The sequence below is a fragment of the Babylonia areolata genome, chromosome 14, assembly GCF_041734735.1.
Source record: "Babylonia areolata isolate BAREFJ2019XMU chromosome 14, ASM4173473v1, whole genome shotgun sequence".
NCBI classification, from domain to species: Eukaryota; Metazoa; Mollusca; class Gastropoda; order Neogastropoda; family Buccinidae; genus Babylonia; species Babylonia areolata.
The window spans coordinates 23,229,175-23,254,166 of record NC_134889.1 but is presented as its reverse complement, the minus strand read 5'-3'; the positions used below and the strand labels follow the sequence as shown (position 1 = coordinate 23,254,166).

The following is a 24,992-nucleotide window of genomic DNA, read 5'->3' as shown; positions in this document are numbered from 1 at the left end:
GGCAAACTGCACTGCAATACATACACACTGAGTCAATGTACAGAAACTCTGGCAAACTGCACTGCAATGTATACACACCGAGTCAACTGGCGCTGTCCTGCATTAACCCCTTGACTGCTGCCACCGAGTTAGAGTACACTCATCAGAGACAAGCTTGTTCCCTGAGACAAGATTGAGTTTGCAGGTCAGGATGTCACTTGCATTCTTCATTCTGACTTCCTCCTCTAAAGGGACTGTGTTACTTTTTATTGTTCATTAAAAATAAATAAAATCAATCAAACCACTTTAAAAAAAAGAAAAAAAGAAAAAAAAAAGTACACTCGAAGTTGTACTTCTCCCACTTCTGAAGTGCATGTGGAGTGATGGCCTAGAGGTAATGCGTCCGCCTAGGAAGCGAGAGAATCTGAGCGCACTGGTTCGAATCATGGCTCAGCCGCAGATATTTTCTACCCTTCACTAGACCTTGAGCGGTGGTGGTCTGGATGAGGCGATAAACCGAGGCCCCGTGTGCAGCATGCACTTAGCACACGTAAAAGAACACACAGCAACAAAAGGGTTGGCAAAATTCTGTAAAAAAAATCCACTTTGAAAGGAAAAACAAATAAAACTGCATGCAGGAAAAAAAAAAGAAGAAAAAAAAAAAAAAGGGTGGCGCTGTAGTGTAGCAACGCACTCTCTCTGGGGAGAGCAGTCCAAATTTCACACAGAGAAATCTGTTGTGATAAAAAGAGAAATACAAATAAAAATACTTCAAGTTTCAAACGCCCCACTAATTTTCCTTTCACTCGGGTTCAGCAGTGAAGGTATTAAAACTGAACTGGAATGCACTGCGACTAATGCTACAATTTTCTAAACAGTGACCGGAGTCTGCCGTACATTCAGCTTCTGATACGGGCAGACTGAGCGTTAGCCTGGACAGTTTCAAAGTGAGTCCACAAGGAACCCATTTTGAATCTCCCATTGTCAACAATACAATAATCAGTAAGGATCAGCGCAACACAATAATCAGTAAGGATCAGCGAAATACATGTATGTGTCATGTCTGATTTAATATGTCAACATTTGAAAGAGGGATGATAAATGCAGACTTAGCATGTCCAACGTTTCATCTCTCAGTATGATCCAAGCACTCTCTCTCTCTCTCTCTCTCTCTCTCTCTCTCTCTCTCTCTCTCTCTCTCAGGAACTAAGATATGAAAATATCATCAATGCACAAAGTCCATGAACACATTTTCTTCATCTTAATTTGTGTAACATTGTTTTCAGCAATTCTCTTCCTCGTCTTTCTTTTTATCACTGCAAATCCTTTCTTTTGCATCAATCATGCTTCCAACATCTCTACTAATTTCTCCTATCTATATCACTGCAAGACGCTGCCAATCAGACGATTCAGTTTAAATTGTACACCCATCATCAATCCAGAGGAAGTAACTGTCACTCAGAGTAATTACATTCAGCACAAACATTCAATACAAGCAAAGTCCTAACAAAGGCAATGCGTTGTGCGTTGTCACAAGGTTACGGTTTGCTTTGGCAGTGTGAAAACTACACTACACTGGATACCCATGAGATCAACTTCTGCAGTCTCCCGACCATACCGTCCAGCTGTTCTAAGCCGTTTCGCAAAGGCACTCTGCACACACAGAGAGGAAGACAATGGTAAGAAACCTCAGGGTGTTTCAAAAACAGCTCTCCAGGAGAAAAGATTGTGGGAACCCTCATACAAAACAGCGAATCTTACACTCAAACAAAGTCACAGTTTAGGAGAAAACTCTGCCCTGGGATAAACCTTTTTCCAGTTACACTTTCACAAACAAAGAGTCACAGGTTATGAGAAACGTTACCCTGATATAAACCTTTTCCCAGTTACACTTTCACAAACAAAGAGTCACAGGTTATGAGAAACGTTACCCTGATATAAACCTTTTTCCAGTTACACTTTCACAAAGAGTCACAGGTTATGAGAAACGTTACCCTGAGATAAACCTTTTCCCAGTTACACTTTCACAAACAAAGAGTCACAGGTTATGAGAAACGTTACTCTGAGATAAACCTTTTCCCAGTTACAACTTTCACAAAGAGTCACAGGTTATGAGAAACGTTACCCTGAGATAAACCTTTTCCCAGTTACACTTTCACAAACAAAGAGTCACAGGTTATGAGAAACGTTACCCTGATATAAACCTTTTCCCAGCTACAACTTTCACAAAGAGTCACAGGTTATGAGAAACGTTACCCTGATATAAACCTTTTCCCAGTTACACTTTCACAAACAAAGAGTCATGTCATGAGAAACGTTACCCTGAGATAAACCTTTTCCCAGTTACACTTTCACAAACAAAGAGTCATGTTATGAGAAACGTTACCCTGAGATAAACCTTTCCCCAGTTACAACTTTCACGATCACCAACACCTGCAGCATTCAATCATCAAACAAGTTCCTACCGTATCTTCATTTCAAACGTTAGACACCTGCTTAAAAAACGAACCTTCCTCCCACAACACACACCTGTTTTCCGTGTTGCACATAAAGACAACCATGTTGCCGGGGGCGATGCGGGGACGAGGCGTGGCGGCAGGGATGTTGGCGCTGTCGAAGAACGTGTTCAGGCAGGAGCAGAGCGCGGAGACACTGCTCACCTGCTGGTCCAGGATACAGGGGGAAAACGCCAGACACCTGAAAAAAAAACAGTTCCAGTTTCTTCATCCTCATCTTCTTTAATAATAATGAATGAAATTCTCTTCTATCAATACCGCTGTTCCCTCACACAGAGAGGCTCATGGCATTTCACAAATGACAACTGCTATCAAGAAGATTCGAATAACAATCCATCACTCATGGCGCTCCATAAATTACATGTCACAAAAGATAAGCAACGATCATCAAGGAAAAGAAATCAATCACGAAGACACAATCACCATCCTTGCATCATGAACACCACACACACACACAGACAGAGGCACACACACACAGTACTCCCATCCCCCCCCCCCTCCCACACACACACACTACTGATAAGAATAGTACATCCCTCATATAACAGCAAATCAGACTAAACGGTTACTCAAAAGCAAGACAAAAAAGATGTTTCCAGTGGGGACCTGAAAAAGTCTAGGGAAAGGGCCTTTCCCAGGTCAGGTTTGTGGGTCGCGACTCCCACGTTCACTGGTATATATACGAGTAGGTTTTCACGTGTAGGACCGTTTTTACCCCAGCTATGTACACAGTCATACTCCATACACACATACAAGCAAGCAAACACCACACACAGACACACACACACCCACACTCTCACACACACCACACACATAACTACACACACACACACACACACAAACACATCACACAAACACACAACATAATCATACACACACACACCACACACACACCCCACACATACACACAACATAACCATACACACACACGTGCACACACCACACATAACCATACACACACACACACACAAACAACACACACGCACACAAACAACACAACACACACACACTGCACACACACCACACACACACTACACCCACACCAACACAAACACACACACTCAACCAAGCACACACAGCACACAGATCCTAGACACTCACTTCTTAAACGTCTCCTGCAGCTGCAAGGCGAGTGGGATCAGACGAAGCAGAGTGTCCTTGACATTGAGTAAGTCAGCTGACCCTGATGTTGCCTCCTTCATTTTCTCCACGTTTTCACTGAGGAGACAAAATGGCATCGATCGGTGTTAACATGTCCTTGGTTAGAAGAATGCCCCCCTACCCCCCCGCCACACACACACACACCCAACAGCCAATGACGAGCTTTAACTCTCTTAGAACGATCAGTTGCATATTGACCTTTGTTTCTTGACCTTATTTATCATCATTGTTGTCTTTTTTTATTTATTATCATTATCATCATTATTATTATTATTATTACTACTACTTTTTTATATTATAATTATTTATTTATTTATGTACGCTTATAATTGACTTCATCATGTTTTTGCGCCTTATACATATTATTAGTAGTGGTAGTAGTATTTTTTTTAATGTATATTTCTATTATTTATTTACCCTTTTTTTTCTTTTTTTTTCTCAAGGCCTGACTAAGCGCGTTGGGTTACGCTGCTGGTCAGGCATCTGCTTGGCAGATGTGGTGTAGCGTATATGGATTTGTCCGAACGCAGTGACGCCTCCTTGAGCTACTGAAACTGAAACTGATGCGTTTGACGTGTACATAAATGTGTGTGTGTGTGTGTGTGTGCGTGCTTGCATGCGTGCATGTGTGTGTGTGTGAGTGTGTGTGCGTGCATGTGCACATGTGTGTGTTCTTGTGTGTCTTGTGTTTTATTCTAAAATGAAAGAACAAGACCAGGAGAGTAAATGATGCACAAACAACAAAGAGTTTCATAAATGCAAAAAAATGCTTTGCGCTCTATTTGAAAAGCACCGAGTAAGCATTTATCATTATCATTATTAGTGACATCATTGTTGCCAGTATTATAATCACCATTATCATCATTATTATCATTATCACTCATTGTTATTGCTAATATCATCATTACTGTTATTTCTATTGCTATCATCATCATCATCATCACTATTTTCATTCAAGAAGCAATAGTGTGTTTCTTTGTTGTTCAGCATTCAAAACCCGTGGCCTCCTTCATACAGTGTTCACTAACAACTGTCTCAGACACATGTGCACCAGAAACGGCTGGAAAAAACCTGTTCGAAAAACCAACGTTTCAGCTTTAAATCTACATTCATTCAGTGATTTACAAATGACAGCTGTGGCTTTTCTTTGTGTTGGGGAAAAAAAAAAAACAGAAAAAAAAAAGAACTGCACATGTACGCAAGAAAGCACCTCTGGATATGAGCGTTGCTCATAACATGAGCTGCATACACTGTTGTTTTGCCAAAAACTTCAACATCTTCTTCTTCTGCATTCACTCGTATGCACACGAGTGGGCTTTTACGTGTATGACCGTTTTTAACCCCGCCATGTAGGCAGCCATACTCCGTTTTCGGGGGGTGTGCATGCTGGGTATGTTCTTGTTTTCATAACCCACCGAACGCTGACATAGATTACAGGATCTTTAACGTGCGTATCTGATCTTCTGCTTGCGTATACACACGAAGGGGGTGCAGGCACTAGCAGGTCTGCACATATGTTGACCTGGGAGATCGTAAAAATCTCCACCCTTCACCCACCAGGCGCCATCACCGTGATTCGAACCCAGGACCCTCAGATTGATAGTCCAACGCTTTAACCACTCGGCTATTGCGCCCGTCAAAACTTCAACATCGATTCAACATACCCCCACAGAAAAAAAACCTGTGCAAGTTTCCCCAAGTGTTCCGTAACTTATTGTGAACCGTGTATTTTGTTTCTTGATGTCACTAGCTTCCTCCTCCTCCTTTGTCCGTGGTCTGCGACTCCCATGTTCAACAGTATACACCATTTTTACCCCTGCCATGTAGGCAGCCACACCCAGTTTTCAGAGTGGTGGGGTCAGGGGGGGTGGGGGAATGAGGGTGGTGGGGGTGGTACAAGCCTTATGTTCTTCTTTCCATAACCCACCGAACGCTCATATGAATTATGGGATCTTTAATATACATATATGATCTTCTGCATGCGTATACGCACGAAGGGGGTTCAGGCACTAGCAGGTCTGCACATCTGTTGACCTGGGAGATCAGAGAAATGTCCACCCTTTATACCAACCAAGCGCCACGACCAGGAATCAAACCCTCAGACTGAAAGTCCAACACTTCAACCACTCGGCTCTTGTGCCCGTCACTTCATCCTCCTGAAAAAAAAAAACCCTGGAAACAGAGTATGGCTGCCTACATGGTGGGGGCAAAAACAGTCATACATGTAAAAGCCCACTCACACTCGACTCATGTATACGAGTGTACACGGGAGTCGCAGCCCACGAATGAAGAAGAGATCCTAGTGACGAAAAGCCCACAAAGCAAACAGCAGATTTTTCCTTGTGTTTGATACAGAATAAGAGCTAAGTGACGTGGTGAGCTGCCGTGTACCAGACTGCAGGCAATGCGATAACGTCAAAACAACATCCTCGTGAAGAAAAGCCCACAAAGCAAACAGCAGATTTTTCCTTGTGTTTGATACAGAATAAGAGCTAAGTGACGTGGTGAACTGCCGTGCACCAGACTGCAGGCAATGCGATAACGTCAAAACAACATGTGTCCACCCACCAACAGTTGAACACAGCACTCCAGATGCCCTGGAACACCTCTCCAATGGCCGCGTTCTCTTCAGCCGTGTTGCTTTTGGGAACCTGAATCTGGACATGACAACACAGCACTTTGTTGCTTGGTTTGTTTTTTTCAATCTGTTTGTTGTTTGTTTTTTTCCTGACTGGTTTATCATCAATGTCCATTCACAGCTAGGTGATTTGGATATGTATGCACTCATTCCTTTGAACACACACACACACACACACACATGCACACACACGTACACACACAAGTGCACACACACACACACGCACACACACACACAAACACATACACACACACATACACACACACACACACACTCTCTCTCTCTCTCTCTCTCTCTCTCTCACACACACACACACACACACACAGTATCTTCACATTACATCATTTTCAGCTCCTCACTACAACCAACTAAAAACACACACAAAACAAGAAAACAGTTTCCTTCATCCCACCTCCATCACCACCACCCTCTTGTCTTCCTCCTCCACCCTCCTCTCCCCCTCCCTCCCCACCACCACACACACGTGTATACATGCACGCAGAATGCATGAAATACATCACAGTAGCCATTTGTTGTCACATCAAACCGTACTGTATTGACAAAAAAAAATTTAAAAAATAAACAAAAACAAAAACATACCCTTGCAAAGAAACATTAACCCCCTGATTGGTGCTGATGAGTAAGAGCTTACAGGTCAGGAGGGTTCGGGGGTGGGGGGTGGGGGGGGGGGGGGGGGTGTGTGTGTGAAGAAGACAGAAAAATAACACCTACAGAAAAATAACACCTTCACAAACAATCACTACACAGACAGAAAAATAAAACCTTCACAAACAATCACTACACAGAAAAATAACACCACAAACAATCGCTACAGAGAGAGAACAATAACACCTTCACAAACAATCACTACACAGACAGAAAAATAACACCTTCACAAACAATCACTACACAGACAGAAAAATAACACCTTCACAAACAATCACTACACAGACAGAAAAATAACACCTTCACAAACAATCACTACACAGACAGAAAAATAACACCTTCACAAACAATCACTACACAGACAGAAAAAGAACACCTTCACAAACAATCACTACACAGAGAGAACAATAACACCTTCACAATCACTACACAGAGAGAGAACAATAACACCTTCACAAACAATCGCTACACAGACAGAAAAATAACACCTTCACAAACAATCACTACACAGACAGAAAAAGAACACCTTCACAAACAATCACTACACAGACAGAAAAATAACACCTTCACAAACAATCACTACACAGACAGAAAAATAACACCTTCACAAACAATCGCTACAGAGAGAGAAAAAGAACACCTTCACAATCACTACACAGAGAGAGAACAATAACACCTTCACAAACAATCGCTACACAGACAGAAAAATAACACCTTCACAAACAATCACTACACAGACAGAAAAAGAACACCTTCACAAACAATCACTACACAGAGAGAGAACAATAACACCTTCACAAACAATCGCTACACAGAGAGAAAAATAACACCTTCACAAACAATCACTACACAGAGAGAAAAATAATACCTTCACAAACAATCGCTACCAAGAGAGAGAGAAAAATAACACCTTCACAAACAATCACTACCAAGAGAGAGAAAAATAACACCTTCACAAACAATCACTACCAAGAGAGAGAAAAATAACACCTTCACAAACAATCACTACCAAGAGAGAGAAAAATAACACCTTCACAAACAATTGCTACACAGAGAGAAAAATAACACCTTCACAAACAATCACTACACAGAGAGAACAATAACACCTTCACAAATGACAACACAGAGAGAAAAACATCACTTTCACAAACTATCACTACACAGAGAGAACAACAACACCTTCACAAATGACAACACAGACAGAAAAATAACACCTTCACAAACAATCACCACACAGAGAGAGAACAACAACACCTTCACAAATGACAACACAGACAGAAAAATAACACCTTCACAAACAATCACTACACAGACAGAAAAATAACACCTTCACAAACAATCGCTACAGAGAGAGAAAAAGAACACCTTCACAAACAATCACTACAGAGAGAAAAATATTACCTTCACAAACAATCGCTACCAAGAGAGAGAGAAAAATAACACCTTCACAAACAATCGCTACACAGAGAGAAAAATAACACCTTCACAAACAATCACTACACAGACAGAAAAATAACACCTTCACAAACAATCACTACACAGACAGAAAAAGAACACCTTCACAAACAATCACTACACAGAGAGAACAATAACACCTTCACAAACAATCACTACACAGACAGAAAAATAACACCTTCACAAACAATCACTACACAGACAGAAAAATAACACCTACAGAAAAATAACACCTTCACAAACAATCACTACACAGACAGAAAAATAACACCTTCACAAACAATCACTAACACAGGGAGAACAATAACACCTTCACAAACAATCACTACACAGACAGAAAAATAACACCTTCACAAACAATCACTACACAGACAGAAAAATAACACCTTCACAAACAATCGCTACACAGACAGAAAAATAACACCTTCACAAACAATCACTACACAGACAGAAAAATAACACCTTCACAAACAATGACAACACAGAGAGAGAACAATAACACCTTCACAAGCAATCGCTACACAGAGAGAAAAATAACACCTTCACAAACAATCACTACACAGAGAGAACAATAACACCTTCACAAACAATCACTACACAGAGAGAACAATAACACCTTCACAAACAATCACTACACAGAGAGAAAAATAACACCTTCACAAACAATCACTACACAGACAGAAAAATAACACCTACAGAAAAATAACACCTTCACAAACAATCACTACACAGACAGAAAAATAACACCTTCACAAACAATCACTACACAGGGAGAAAAATAACACCTTCACAAACAATCACTACACAGACAGAAAAATAACACCTTCACAAACAATGACAACACACAGAGAGAACAATAACACCTTCACAAACAATCACTACACAGACAGAAAAATAACACCTTCACAAACAATCACTACACAGACAGAAAAAGAACACCTTCACAAACAATCACTACACAGAGAGAAAAATAACACCTTCACAAACAATCACTACACAGACAGAAAAATAACACCTTCACAAACAATGACAACACAGAGAGAGAACAATAACACCTTCACAAGCAATCACTACACAGACAGAAAAATAACACCTACAGAAAAATAACACCTTCACAAACAATCGCTACACAGAGAGAAAAATAATACCTTCACAAACAATCACTACACAGACAGAAAAATAATACTTTCACAAACAATCGCTACCAAGAGAGAGAAAAAAATAACACCTTCACAAACAATCACCACCAACCTGCTCTTTCACAATTTTATTCCTCATCCCCACAGGTGGCGGTGACTTCCTCTGATCACCACCATCACCTGACGACATTCTCCGCCTCGGCAGGGGCTGTGGTCGTGTCTCAGATCTGCTCACGTTCGGTCCCCACTCCTCTGTCTGGCGAGCAGAGTGAGTGCCCTCCCTCACTGGGACAGACGACGAGGTTGTCGCCCTTGCTGATGTAGTTGCTGCCCTTGCCGATGATGCGGAGGACAATGGGGGTGTCGTGGTCAGCAGCGATCGATTCCCGTGTCTGTTATCGCTGCGTGTTGATGATGTCAACGATGAGGAGGAGGGGGAGGAGGATAACGAGGGTGCTGTGGTCGGCGGCAGTGACTGGTTCCCATATCTGTCATTATCGTTGCGTGTTGACGACGTTGATGCATTGCTGTTTTCGAGTCCGGTGGGAGACTGTGCAGAATATAGATTAAAAAAAAAAAAGTTTAATATAATAATGATAATAATGTGCATTTAAAGAAAAATATTACAAGTTATATAAATCATTCATGACCACTCTTTCTCAAAACCCCTCCCCCCCCCCCCACCCCCACCAACCCCCCTCGGGCCCCCCCACACACTCTCCCTTTCCCACTCTACATACATCGAAAGTGAGCTGACATGGGTGGTGTTGGAGAACAAGGAAGCTGAGAGTGTTTACAGATAGGTCTTAAAAAGATGAGTTTTTAGTGATGAGCGAAAATGAATATTATGTGCATTAGTTTCAGCTTTAATGTGTCAAAATGTGCAGTCTCATCCATATATGCTACACCACTTCTGCTTTAAAAAAAAATTAAAATAAACATACTGACTGAATGACCACTTACTACACATCACACCTAAGACATTCAAATACATGAACGAAAGCAAAAAGGAAGAAATAAATAAATAATGAAATACATAAATTAATAGAAAGTAAAAATAAATTTTCCAATATGAACAAAATTAAATAAAATACATACAAATAAACAGTAAAACAAAATTTTCTAATATGATTGAAACTGGAAAATGATGGTAAAAGAAGAAAAAAAAAAAAAGAAAGAAGAAAACCACTCTTCCAGCAACACCAATACTTCTGTTAATCACACAATTATTTTGCCTTTCCAAGAAAATTAAAAAAAAAAAAAAAAAAAAAAAAAAAAAAAATTTAAAAAATATCTTTTAACACACACACACACACACATATCCCCACTGTATCAAATTAGTCAAAATAACTCCAGATAATAACAGACTGACCAACAGCCCCAATCATAAGAACAAGATAGCAACTCTGCCCTTATATCAACCTTTAATATCAAATTTTATTTCCTGACTACCTAGCACTGTAATGTATTGCATTGCATTGCATTGCATTGTACTGTGTTGCATTGCATTGTCTCTTTTTCACAACAAATTCTCTGCGAAATTCGGGCTGCTCTCCCCAGGGAAAGAACGTCCTTACAGTAAGAGCGCCGCCTTTTTTCCTTCTTTATGTTTCTGCCTGCAAGAATATCTGTTTTCCTATCAAAGTGGATTTCTCAACACAATTTTGACAGGGACAACCCTTTTGTTGCCGTGGGTTCTTTTACGTTCACTAAGTGCATGCTGCACACGGGACCTTGGTTTATCGACACATCCGAATGACTAGCATCCAGGCCAGACCACCAGTCAAGGTCTAGGGGAGGGGGAGGAAATACTGGTGAGTGTGGGATTTGAACCTGTGCACTTAGATTCTCTCCCTTCCTAGGCTGAAGCGTTACCACGACTACCACTCTATGCTCCATCCAAGTTCAGGTGAAGGAATCTTTTACCTGCTGAGGGCCAGGTGTGGAAACGGAGGGTTGTGTGCCGACACTGTCCTGTCCGGACTCCTGAAGCAGTGCTGCCCCCTTCTGGATCAAACTGTTCAGCCGTTTCACACAGTCCCCATAGGGGCTGAAGAGAGACAGAGAAAGCAGGGGGGGTAAAAGGAAATCATTCATCCGCATTATAAGTCAATGTGTTTTCAGATAATGTGGTTTTGTATTTGTATTTGTATTTCTTTTTATCACAACAGATTTCTCTGTGTGAAATTCGGGCTGCTCTCCCCAGGGAGAGCGCGTCGCCATACTACAGCGCCACCCATTTTTTTGTATTTTTCCCTGCATGCAGTTTTATTTGTTTTTCCTATTGAAGTGGATTTTTCTACAGAATTTTGCCATGAACAACCCTTTTGTTGCCAGGGGTTCTTTTACATGCGCTAAGTACATGCTGCACACGGGACCTCGGTTTATCGTCTCATCCGAATGACTAGCGTCCAGACCACCACTCAAGGTCTAGTGGAGGGGGAGAAAATTTCGGTGGCTGAGCCGTGATTCGAACCAGCGCACACAGATTCTCTCGCTTCCTAGGCGGACGCGTTACCTCTAGGCCATCACTCCACTTTACACATGCACAGTCCGGTTTTTCGGGGTGTGGGGTTTTTTACACTTATTTTAACTTACGTTGCCTTCCCTGTTCATTAATCTGGAGTCGTGGTTTGCTTGCATGGTCCCTTAGCTCTGTGGGGAACCGTCAGGGTACCGCGATGCTGACTCGTGCACAAGTCTTCTCCGTTCTGGACGATCACGTGTGAGTGACTGTGTCTCGGCAAATGTCAGCCCTGTCCACTCTTCAGTGTTGTCAGACCTTTTTTTTTTCCTTGTCTGCCTCTTCTTCTCTTCCCATCTACAGTTCCTTGGAGGATGAATTTGGCAAGGCAATTTGATTTTGTGATATAACCATACCATTCCAGTTTCCGTTTCTTCACGATGGTCAGTAGAGTCGTTGTGTGGAATCCTGGTACTTGCTGCAAACAAGTGTTGTCTCTTCAAACTCTCTTCCAATAAAGGCTCCAACCAGACCCTTCTGAAAATCTAAATTTTTAGCATGGCACCTAATTTCCTTGCCCTGTGGGTTGGGCACTGATAGAATAGACCCACTGCCCTGCCATGCATGTCGTAAGAGGCGACTAAGGCAGGACCACCTCGCCGGGAGGATAAAGGGGTTTGCGTAGGGTTAACTACCCTGCCTGTAAAAAAGACCAGTTACAGAAGCATCAACGACAAAGAACCAAAACATTCACCTGGGCAAGGAAGGAATGGCCTGAACAGCCCAGAACAAAGTGCGATGGCGAGGGGTCGTCGATGGCCTATGCTCCACCAGGAGCGATGGGCAAAATGAATGAATGACCTAATTTCCAAAAATGATGTATCTTAAGTGACCTTTCCACTGTTGTGTGCAACCAATGAAAGCAGAATTTGTTGCTGTGCTCAAGAGCAGGAGAGGAACTTTCTAGATGACTGATTCATGAGTTCAGTGTGAGTTGAGTGCTTTTGGCTCTATTTCGCTACAGTCACACACAAACACACACACACAAAGCCAACATTTCAGCAGCCTTTGAAGCGATTGAAAAGTATCAGACGGAAGGCTCTGGTGTTGATGAGACAACAGTGATAACAGCTGTAAAGATATATGATTCAGAACAAAAATTATGGATACCTTCCTTCACTGGAAGGTAGATCAGCTTCAGTTTCTCAAGGAGATGTCACTGTGTTTGGACAAATACGCTACACAACCACTGCTAGGCAGATGCCCGATCAACAGCATAACCCAACGCGCTTAGTCAGGCCTTGAGTGCATGCATATATATTTGTGTACCTATCAGTGGATTTCTTCAACAGAATTTTGCCAGAGGACAACACCTGTATTGCCATGGGTTCTTTTTCAGTGTGCTAAATCCATGCTGCACATGGTACCTCCATTTATGGTCTCAATTAGACACTCGATTTGATTTTGGCAAAAAAAAGGGTAAGAGTGGGTTTAGAACCCAGACCCTCAAGGACACTCTATTGGCAGGTAAGCATCTTAACCACTCTGTTACCTTTCTCCTGGAAGGTAGAATGGAACGATAATAGTATAATTTGTCCTTGGCTAACGACGGGTGAAACAGCCGAGTGGTTAAAGCGTTGGACTGTCAATCTGAGCGTCCCGGGTTCGAATGACGGTGATGGTGCCTGATGGGTAAAGGGTGGAGATTTTTACGATCTCCCAGGTCAACATATGTGCAGACCTGCTAGTGCCTGAACCCCCTTCGTGTGTATATGCAAGCAGAAGATCAAATACGCACGTTAAAGATTCTGTAATCCATGCCAGCGTTCGGTGGGTTATGGAAACAAGAACATACCCAGCATGCACACCCCCGAAAATGGAGTATGGCTGCCTACATGGCGGGGTAAAAACGGTCATACACGTAAAAGCCCACTCGTGTGCATACGAGTGAACGCAGAAGAAGAAGAAGTCCTTGGCTAACTCAATGTGTTACTGATCAGTTTTGAAAAAAAATTATTTCCTTATTTTGAATAACTTTTCTTCTTTTCTTTTCTTTTTTTCTCTCTCTCTTTTTTTTTTTTTTAATTATTTTTTTTACTAACCCCTATAAATGGGTGTCTGTGGTGAACACCAGGGGAGCAAACTGGCAGCACAAAGGGAGCCAACCGAAGTGACTGATAACCTGAACATGTCGCACACTTTGGTGTGTGACAACACGTTTCTTGTTGGTCCTTTTGCTTACTTACCCAAGTCGACTGACCCCTTCAACCAGCCGCAGACAGGTTTGGAGACAGGTCAGCACACGCCTCAGCTCCAGACTGACTCCTGCACAAAATACCAAACTTTCAGCTGTAGTTGTCACGCTCAAACCAACCAACACATACACAGACATACACACACACACACACACATGCACACACACACACACACACGCACAAACATGCACACACATGCACACACACACTGACAGTAAAACAAATGAACTTGCAGACAGGAAAAAAAAAAGGGATACAGTACAGTACAGTGAAAGTAGTACAGGTGAACATAAAGGCTCTCACATACCACGCAAACCATTCATCCAATAACTATGTCAATGAGGTGAACATAAAGGCTATCACACATCACGCAAACCATTCATTCAATAACTATGTCAATGAGGTGAACATAAAGGCTCTCACACATCACTCAAACCATTCATCCAATAACTATGTCAATGAGGTGAACATAAAGGCTCTCACACATCACTCAAACCATTCATCCAATAACTATGTCAATGAGGTGAACATAAAGGCTCTCACACATCTCGCAAACCATTCATCCAATAACTATGTCAATGAGGTGAACATAAAGGCTCTCACACATCACGCAAACCATTCATCCAATAACTATGTCAATGAGGTGAACATAAAGGCTATCACACATCACGCAAACCATTCATCCAATAACTATGTCAATGAACATCAAGGTTCTCACACATCACGCAAACCATTCATCCAATAACTATGTCAATGAGGTGAACATAAAGGCTCTCACACATCACTCAAACCATTCATCCAATAACTATGTCAATGAGGTGAATATAATGGGTCTCACACATCACGCAAACCATTCATCCAATAACTATGTCAATGAGGTGAACATAAAGGCTCTCACACATCACTCAAACCATTCATCCAATAACTATGTCAATGAGGTGAACAATAAAGGTTCTCACACATCACACAAACCATTCATCCAATAACTATGTCAATGAGGTGAACATAAACGCTATCACACATCACGCAAACCAATCATCCAATAACTATGTCAATGAGGTGAACATAAACGCTATCACACATTACTCAAACCATTCATCCAATAACTATGTCAATGAGGTGAACATAAAGGCTCTCACACATCACTCAAACCATTCATCCAATAACTATGTCAATGAGGTGAACATAAAGGCTCTCACACATCACGCAAACCATTCATCCAATAACTATGTCAATGAGGTGAACATAAAGGCTCTCACACATCACGCAAACCATTCATCCAATAACTATGTCAATGAGGTGAACATAAAGGCTCTCACACATCACTCAAATCATTCATCCAATAACTATGTCAATGAGGTGAACATAAAGGCTCTCACACATCACGCAAACCATTCATCCAATAACTATGTCAATGAGGTGAACATAAAGGCTCTCACACATCACTCAAACCATTCATCCAATAACTATGTCAATGAGGTGAACATAAAGGCTCTGACACATCACGCAAACCATTCATCCAATAACTATGTCAATGAGGTAAGCATAAAGGCTCTCACACATCACACAAACCATTCATCCAATAACTATGTCAATGAGGTGAACATAAAGGCTCTCACACATCTCGCAAACCATTCATCCAATAACTATGTCAATGAGGTGAACATAAAGGCTCTCACATACCACGCAAACCATTCATCCAATAACTATGTCAATGAGGTGAACATAAAGGCTCTCACACATCACGCAAACCATTCATCCAATAACTACGTCAATGAGGTGAACATAAAGGCTCTCACACATCACGCAAACCATTCATCCAATGACTATGTCAATGAGGTGAACATAAAGGCTCTCACACATCACGCAAACCATTCATCCAATAACTATGTCAATGAGGTGAACATAAAGGCTCTGACACATCACTCAAACCATTCATCCAATAACTATGTCAATGAGGTGAACATAAAGGCTCTCACACATCACACAAACCATTCATCCAATAACTATGTCAATGAGGTGAACATAAAGGCTCTGACACATCACACAAACCATTCATCCAATAACTATGTCAATGAGGTGAGCATAAAGGCTATCACACATCACGCAAACCATTCATCCAATGACTATGTCAATGAGGTGAACATAAAGGCTATCACACATCACGCAAACCATTCATCCAATAACTATGTCAATGAGGTGAACTTAAAGGCTCTTACACATCATGCAAACCATTCATCCAATAACTATGTCAATGAGGTGAACATAAAGGCTCTCACACATCACTCAAACCATTCATCCAATAACTATGTCAATGAGGTGAACATAAAGGCTCTCACAGATCTCGCAAACCATTCATCCAATAACTATGTCAATGAGGTGAACATAAAGGCTATCACACATCACGCAAACCATTCATCCAATAACTATGTCAATGAGGTGAACATAACGGCTCTCACACATCATGCAAACCATTCATCCAATGACTATGTCAATGAGGTGAACATAAAGGCTCTCACACATCACGCAAACCATTCATCCAATAACTATGTCAATGAGGTGAACACACAGGCCATCACACGAAGTCTCACCGCGGCCTGGGTTGAAGTCTCTGACCAGATCGTCAATGATCGGTTTCAGACCCATGTCCAACTTCATGGTGAACACAGCCATCCAGTGTCTGAACACACACAGCACCACTTCGATACGCACATGCTCCCTCACGTTTCTTCTCTCTCTCTCGTCCCTTCTTCCTCTCTCTTTCTCTCACTCCACCCTTACTCACTCACTCCCTCCCTGCCCCCTTCCTCTCTCTCCCTCCTTTTCTCCTTCCTTCCCTCTCTCTCCCTTCTCTCTCTCTCTCCCCCCTCTCTCTCCCTTCTCTCTCTCCCTGCCCCCCCTCTCTCCCTTCTCTCTCTCTCCCTCCCCCCTCTTTCTCCCTTCTCTCTCTCTCCCTTCCCCCTCTTTCTCCCTTCTCTCTCTCCCTCCCCCTCTCTCTCCCTTCTCTCTCTCTCCCTCCCCCCTCTTTCTCCCTTCTCTCTCTCCCTCCCCCTCTCTCTCCCTTCTCTCTCCCCCCTCTCTCTCACTTCTCTCTCTCTTTCCTTTCTCCCTCCCTCCCAACTCATTTCTCTCCCTCCTCATCTCTCTCTCTCCCCTTCTGTCCGTGTCCCACTTCACCTCCTCCCTCCCTCTATCTCCACCCTCTCTGTCTCTCTCCATCCTTCTTCCCCTCCCTCACACTGGAGGTATGTCATGAACTGAACTACGGTTTCTTATTTCTAATATTATTTCCCTGCTATTTGATTTTGTTCTTGATTTTTTTTTTTTTTTTTTTTTGTAATGGTATATGTTCACTAACCCCTTCAAGAGAGGCCATGGCCTGATGAATAAACCATTCACATTCGCATTCCCTCCCTCACACACACACACACACACACACACACACACACATACACACACACACACACTCACTTCTGCAGGATAAGGACGAGGTCGTGGGGGGACCAAGGGGGTTTCCGAACCACCAACTCCAGCCTGCAAAACACAAAACACTGTTCTTTTTTCTCCTTTTTTTTTTCGTTTTTGGTGACTAAACAGACTGGAGCAGAGACCAGGTGAGCCACTGTCACCATCATGAACAGAATCCAGACTTGGATCAACAAACACCTGCCTCAAAAAGGTCCTTCACATTGCTGGTCAGACAGAATCCCTGATGAAGATCTGTGGGAACGAACAAGACAGCAGAACCTGCAGAAGAAGAGATCTTCCAAATCCAGGGCCACAAGACAACGCCCTCACCTGGAACATGCATCCAGGGCCATGAGACATGCCCTCACCTGGAACCTGATTCCAGAGCCATGAGACACGCCCTGACCTGGAACCTGATTCCAGAGCCATGAGACACGCCCTGACCTGGAACCTGTATCCAGGGCCATGAGACACACCCTCACCTGGAACCTGTATCCAGGGCCGTAAGGCACGCCCTCACCTGGAACCTGATTCCAGAGCCATGAAACACGCCCTCACCTGGAACCTGCATCCAGGGCCATGAGACACGCCCTCACCTGGAACCTGCATCCTGGACCATGAAACACGCCCTCACCTGGAACCTGTATCCAGGGCCATGAGACACGCCCTCACCTGGAACCTGCATCCTGGACCATGAAACACGCCCTCACCTGGAACCTGTATCCAGGGCTACAAGACACGCCCTCACCTGGAACCTGCAGGAGAAAAGCAAACGAGGCCGACCAAGAAATATGTGGCGCCGTGACCCGGAGCGAGACATGAAGAGGACAGGCCACACCTGGGGACAGCTGGAGACCATTGTGAATAGGACAGGCCACACCTGGGGACAGCTGGAGACCATTGTGAAGAGGACAGGCCACACCTGGGGACAGCTGGAGACCATTGTGAAGAGGACAGGCCACACCTGGGGACAGCTGGAGACCACTGTGAAGAGGACAGGCCACACCTGGGGACAGCTGGAGACCATTGTGAAGAGGACAGGCCACACGTGGGGACAGCTGAAGACCATTGTGAAGAGGAGAGGACACACCTGGGGACAGTTGGAGACCATTGTGAAGAGGAGAGGACACCTGGGGATAGCTGGAGACCATTGTGAAGAGGACAGGACACACCTGGGGACAGCTGGAGACCATTGTGAAGAGGAGAGGACACCTGGGAATAGCTGGAGACCATTGTGAAGAGGACAGGCCACACCTGGGGACAGCTGGAGACCATTGTGAAGAGGACAGGACACACCTGGGGACAGCTGGAGACCACTGTGAAGAGGACAGGACACCTGGGGACAGCTGGAGACCACTGTGAACAGGATAATACACACCTGGGGACAGCTGGAGACCATTGTGAAGAGGACAGGACACACCTGGGGACAGCTGGAGTGACAACAGATTTCTGAGTGTGAAATTCGGGCTGCTCACCCCAGGGAGAGCGTGTCGCTACACTGAGAACGCCACCCATTTTTTGGGTATTTTTTCCTGCCTGCAATTTATTTGTTTTCCTATCAAAGTAGATTTTTCAACAGAATTTTGCCAGGGACAACCCTTTTGTTGCCGTGGGTTCTTTTACGTGCCCCAAATGCATGCTGCACACAGGACCTCGGTTTATCATCTCATCCGAATGACTAGTATCCAGATCACCACTTAAGGTCTGGTGGAGGGGGAGAAAATACTGGCAACTATGTCATTCAAACCAGTGCGCTCAGATTCTCTTGCTTCTCAAGGCCAACATTCCACACAATCTCAAACTTTTCGACAGACAGTGGGGTGACACCAGCAAAGTGTGGATGGTTCCATCACTCTTCGTTTCCTTCCAGAGTTTCTGGCTAAGAACCAAGAGCCCGAGGTCCCTTCCCCCGACCTTTGTCTGATATTGTTGCCCAAGATGATGAGGATAGGCATCTCTGCCCTGTTCGGTGTCATCCAACAATGCTGGAGCATCAAGTCTAAGTCACCAGGGTAATTCATATAGATTCTTCGTCTTTGTTCGAAGTCTGCGACTCCATCGTTCACTTGTATACATGCACGAATGAGCTTTTACGTGCATGACAGTCTTTACCCCCACTATACAGGCAGCCATACTCCGTTTTCTCCGTGTTTCATCCTACGGCAGGAGCAATGTACATCTTCAGTACACACACCAGGTTAAACAAAAGTTGGCATCAGGACACTGTCACGCTTACAAGCTGTGAAGAATGGAGCAAAGGCACAACATTTCCTTTGTGCAAACAATGCAGAACAAAAGAAAATGCACAAAACAAAGTTTGTCACAGACTGAGAATCTGTCAACCTTTTGTTTTCTCTGTCCTGTTCCCTCCATGAAATTCAAAAGTAAACAAGAGAGGCAAGGCCTTCAAGACTCACTTGTAATACACTTAAAAAAAAAAAATCCAAGCTTTTTATGTATTGAGTATAATTTCAAAATGTAATGTTTAAGATGAGAAAGATCAGTTTAAAGTAAATTAAGTCCCCTAGCAGTAATTACAGAGTAATTTCCCTTCTTTACTATCTGCACCAAAACGTTTGCAAAATAAATAAAACTTCCATGCTGAGCAAAAGAAGTTCCTGTTTGAAGAGAAAATGATAATAATGACTGCTCTTGTTGTTGGGTCAGAATATCAGATCAAAGTGCCAAGTTTAGAGAATACAAAAAATATAAATATAACAGTAAATGCAGTTTGCATATAATTTGGCTTCATTCTTTATTTTTTTTGTGCCCATCCCAGAGGAGCAATATTGTTTTAAACAAGATGACTGGAAAGAACTGAATTTTTCCTATTTTTATGCCTAATTTGTTGTCAGCTGACAAAGTATTTGCAGAGAAAATGTCAATGTTAAAGTTTACCACGGACACACAGACACACACACACACAGACAACTGAACACCGGGTTAAAACATAGACTCACTTTTTTACACGAGTGAGTCAAAAAAGAAAAGAAAAAAAAAGAGAAATACGCAAAGCAAACTCGCACAAAAAAAAGGGCCGTGTGGACATGATTTCATTTGGTTTTCATGAGGTATTCAGTACTATATATTTTTTTCTCTACGTGTTTATAAAGGCACTCCATTCCATGCCTGTACTCTGTGGATCCACATCTATTTCTTCCATGCTTGTTTGTGTGTGCGAGCATGCATGCGTGTGTGTTTAAAAGTGTGTGAGTGCATGTGTGTTTGTGTGTTTTTGTATATGTGTGTGTGTGTGTGTGCATGTATGTGTGCATGTGTGTTTTTGTATGCATGCATGTGCATGCTTGTGTGCTTTGTGTCTGACTGCTACAGTCCAGCACTCCGAGAGATTTGGAAAGTGCTGCATCAATGTACCATTATGATAAAAATCATTATCATTACTAGTATCATATGTGTGTGTGTGTGTGTGTGTGTGAGCGTGCGTGCGCGTGTGTGCAGACACTTGCTTTGTGTCTGACCATGACAGTCCAGCGCTTTTGAGAGATTTGGAAAGTTCTGCATCAACGTACCATTACAATAAAGACAATGAAGATGACGATTATCATCATCAAATTATCATACTGATCTCACCACAAGTCGTCATACGCCTCTCTCATCTCTCTCTTCACCAGGTCGCCCAGGGCAGAACTCACGACAGCCTTCCCCCCACACAGCAGTTCGTCAGCCTGACAGCAACACAGCAACACAGCAATATTTCATTTCCCTCCTTTATATCTATATGTATCGTCAGCCTGACAGCAACACAGCAACACAGCAATATTTCATTTCCCTCCTTTATATCTATATGTATCGTCAGCCTGACAGCAACACAGCAACACAGCAATATTTCATTTCCCTCCTTTATATCTATATGTATCGTCAGCCTGACAGCAACACAGCAACACAGCAATATTTCATTTCCCTCCTTTATATCTATATGTATCGTCAGCCTGGCAGCAACATAGTAACACAGCAATATTTCATTTCCCTCCTTTATATCTATATGTATCGTCAGCCTGACAGCAACACAGTAACACAGCAATATTTCATTTCCCTCCTTTATATCTATATGTATCGTCAGCCTGACAGCAACACAGTAACACAGCAATAATTCATTTCCCTCCTTTATATCTATATGTATCGTCAGCCTGACAGCAACACAGCAACACAGCAATATTTCATTTCCCTCCTTTATATCTATATGTATCGTCAGCCTGATAGCAACACAGTAACACAGCAATAATTCATTTCCCTCTTTTATATCTATATGTATCGTCAGCCTGGCAGCAACATACTAACACAGCAATAATTCATTTCCCTCTTTTATATCTATATGTATCATTTAACAGCACTTCATCAGCCTGATAGCAACATAGCAACACAGCAATAATTCATTTCCCTCCTTTATATCTATATGTATCGTCAGCCTGGCAGCAACATAGCAACACAGCAATAATTCATTTCCCTCTTTTATATCTATATGTATCATTTAACAGCACTTCGTCAGCCTGATAGCAACATAGTAACACAGCAATATTTCATTTCCCTCCTTTATATCTATATTTATCATTTAACAGCACTTCGTCAGCCTGACAGCAACATAGCAACACAGCAATATTTCATTTCCCTCCTTTATATCTATATGTATCGTCAGCCTGACAGCAACATAGCAACACAGCAATATTTCATTTCCCTCCTTTATATCTATATGTATCGTCAGCCTGGCAGCAACACAGTAACACAGCAATAATTCATTTCCCTCTTTTATATCTATATGTATCATTTAACAGCACTTCGCCAGCCTGATAGCAACATACTAACACAGCAATATTTCATTTCCCTCCTTTATATCTATATGTATCGTCAGCCTGATAGCAACACAGTAACACAGCAATAATTCATTTCCCTCTTTTATATCTATATGTATCATTTAACAGCACTTCGTCAGCCTGATAGCAACATAGTAACACAGCAATAATTCATTTCCCTCCTTTATATCTATATTTATCATTTAACAGCATTTCGTCAGCCTGATAGCAACATAGTAACACAGCAATAATTCATTTCCCTCCTTTATATCTATATTTATCATTTAACAGCACTTCGTCAGCCTGATAGCAACATAGTAATACAGCAGTATTTCACTTCCCTCCTTTATATCTATATTTATCATTTAACTCACTCAGTACGGCCAGTCCTCTCTTCTCCTCTACACAGACCCCTCGGATGTCCAGTGGGTGTCTGAATGACCCAACCTTTAGCTTCTGTCGTCAGAATTGTGGTATTCTTTGTTAACATTCACCTCTTCAGTATAAGAGCCTTCCGCTTGCAATATTTTGATGATGGTAATTGGGGTGAAACACTGTTAACGTCGTCTCTTTTGCCGTTTGTATGGAGAGAGTTAACAGCAGAGCGGACACTGAGTGAAGAGAGAGGAGACTTTGCTGAAACTCAGGTCACTATCCCACGACGACCGCCAGAAATGGAGAATGTGGCACATGCACAGCAATATTTCACTTCCCTCGTTTATTTATCTAAATTCATGATCTAACAGCACAGTGAACAGTGGGTGAGCAGAGAGGAGACTTTGCTGAGCCTCAGGCCACTATCCCACGACGAACCGCCAGAAATGGAGAATGTAGGTGATGCGTTCTGCAATGCAGCGCCCCTATGACCGAACCAGGTTTTGGAGCCCAGTGACAGTGACAGACCAGCAGAAGAGGGAGGCAGAGGGGAAGGGAGAGGGGGAGGGAGAGATGGGAGGGAGAGGGGAAGGGAGAGAGAGTGATCCAGTGAGTGAGAGAACCAAAGATAGTGACAGAGTGACGGAGAGAATGAGAGAGCTGGTGAGAAAAAGAGGGAGAGACTGAGAAAAAGATATATATAGAGAGTGAGAGTGTGTGTGTGTGTGTGTGTGTGTGTGTGTGTGTGTGTGTGTGTGTGTGTGTGTGTGCAAACATGTCTGTGTGTTACTGTTAGGGGAAAGGGTGAAGGGAGATGTGTGAGTAAGTTATTGAGTTAGTGAGTACATAAGTGTGAGCGTCAAAGCTTACGTTTTATTTCAAGATGGCAAACTGAATGAGCAACCACTGCTTTTTTTTTTTTACATCTGAGTGAGTGAGTGGGTGAGTGAGTGAATGTGTGTGTGTGCGTGATCATCTACTTCACGGATATGGCTTTGGGTGTGCTCAAACTTCCTGACCAACACTGCAAGTGTCTGCATCTCTCAGGCCTAGTTAACTCATTCAGTACGGCCAGTCCTCTCTTCTCCTCTCCTCTACACAGACCCCTCGGATGTCCAGCGGGTGTCTGAATGACCCAACCTTTAGCTTCCGTCATCAGAACTGTGGTATTCTTTGTCAACATTCACCTCTTCAGTATAAGAGCCTTCCGCTTGCAATATTTTGATGGTGGTAACTGGGGTGAAATGCTGTTAACGTCGTCTCTTTCGCCGTTCATATGGAGAGAGTTAATGCTGGGATATCATTATGACAGGAAGCGTAGAGTACAGCCTTGTTTCACAGTCCCCAACCTGAAGTTAATGCTGGGATATCATTATGACAGGAAGCGTAGAGTACAGCCTTGTTTGATAGTCCCCAACCTGAAGTTAATGCTGGGATATCATTATGACAGGAAGCGTAGAGTACAGCCTTGTTTGATAGTCCCCAACCTGAAGTTAATGCTGGGATATCATTATGACAGGAAGTGTAGAGCACAGCCTTGTTTTATAGTCCCCAACCTGAATGGACCTCCACAGCAGCATGGTCATCATCAACATCATCTTCCTCCTCTTCCATCATCATCAATAAAAACAAGTCCCAAATTCTGTGGCCTTTAATGCCATGCTCTCATGGTGACCTCAGATTAGGTCCCCCTTCAATTCTGTGCTTGGGGTGAGTCATGTCCAGGTCTTCAGTGCTGATGGATTCATACTGTCACTGAAGGGACAAGGTGGTCTCCACACTGTGGGGACGTTCCCTCAGTCTGGCTTTTTGTAATCAGTATGGGGCCAAGAAGAAGGTGTCCTAAGTATGTTAAATCAAAACAGGCAGCACCAAACACCACCGAAGTGACTCAGCAGCAGTGCAGGGTCTCCTCTGGTGTGTGGCGACCTAACATCAATGGTTCCTTGTGAACTGTTGACGCTGTGACTGCGACAGATGAATCCAGGTGTGGCCGTGTATGGGGAGAGGGAGTCGGAATGAGTGGGGTGGGAGCAATGCCAATCAAAGGGTGCAGATGATGGGACAG

At 42.9% G+C, this 24,992-nt stretch overlaps 1 protein-coding gene across 1 annotated transcript in view; it reads right to left on the bottom strand.

The window, feature by feature from the left end:
* Positions 1–1,185: 1,185 nt before the first annotated feature.
* LOC143289554 (uncharacterized) overlaps positions 1,186–24,992 on the bottom strand; it is a 54,854-nt gene continuing 31,047 nt past the window's right edge. Inside the window, exons 12-21 of the mRNA XM_076598562.1 lie at positions 21,333–21,427; positions 17,745–17,807; positions 16,865–16,953; positions 14,265–14,343; positions 11,481–11,604; positions 9,667–10,104; positions 6,225–6,313; positions 3,597–3,713; positions 2,509–2,676; positions 1,186–1,632 (exon numbers count right to left, since the gene is read on the bottom strand). Coding sequence (XP_076454677.1) covers positions 1,545–1,632; positions 2,509–2,676; positions 3,597–3,713; positions 6,225–6,313; positions 9,667–10,104; positions 11,481–11,604; positions 14,265–14,343; positions 16,865–16,953; positions 17,745–17,807; positions 21,333–21,427 — 1,350 coding nt within the window. The 3' untranslated portion in view covers positions 1,186–1,544. The remainder of the gene's footprint in view (positions 1,633–2,508; positions 2,677–3,596; positions 3,714–6,224; positions 6,314–9,666; positions 10,105–11,480; positions 11,605–14,264; positions 14,344–16,864; positions 16,954–17,744; positions 17,808–21,332; positions 21,428–24,992) is intronic.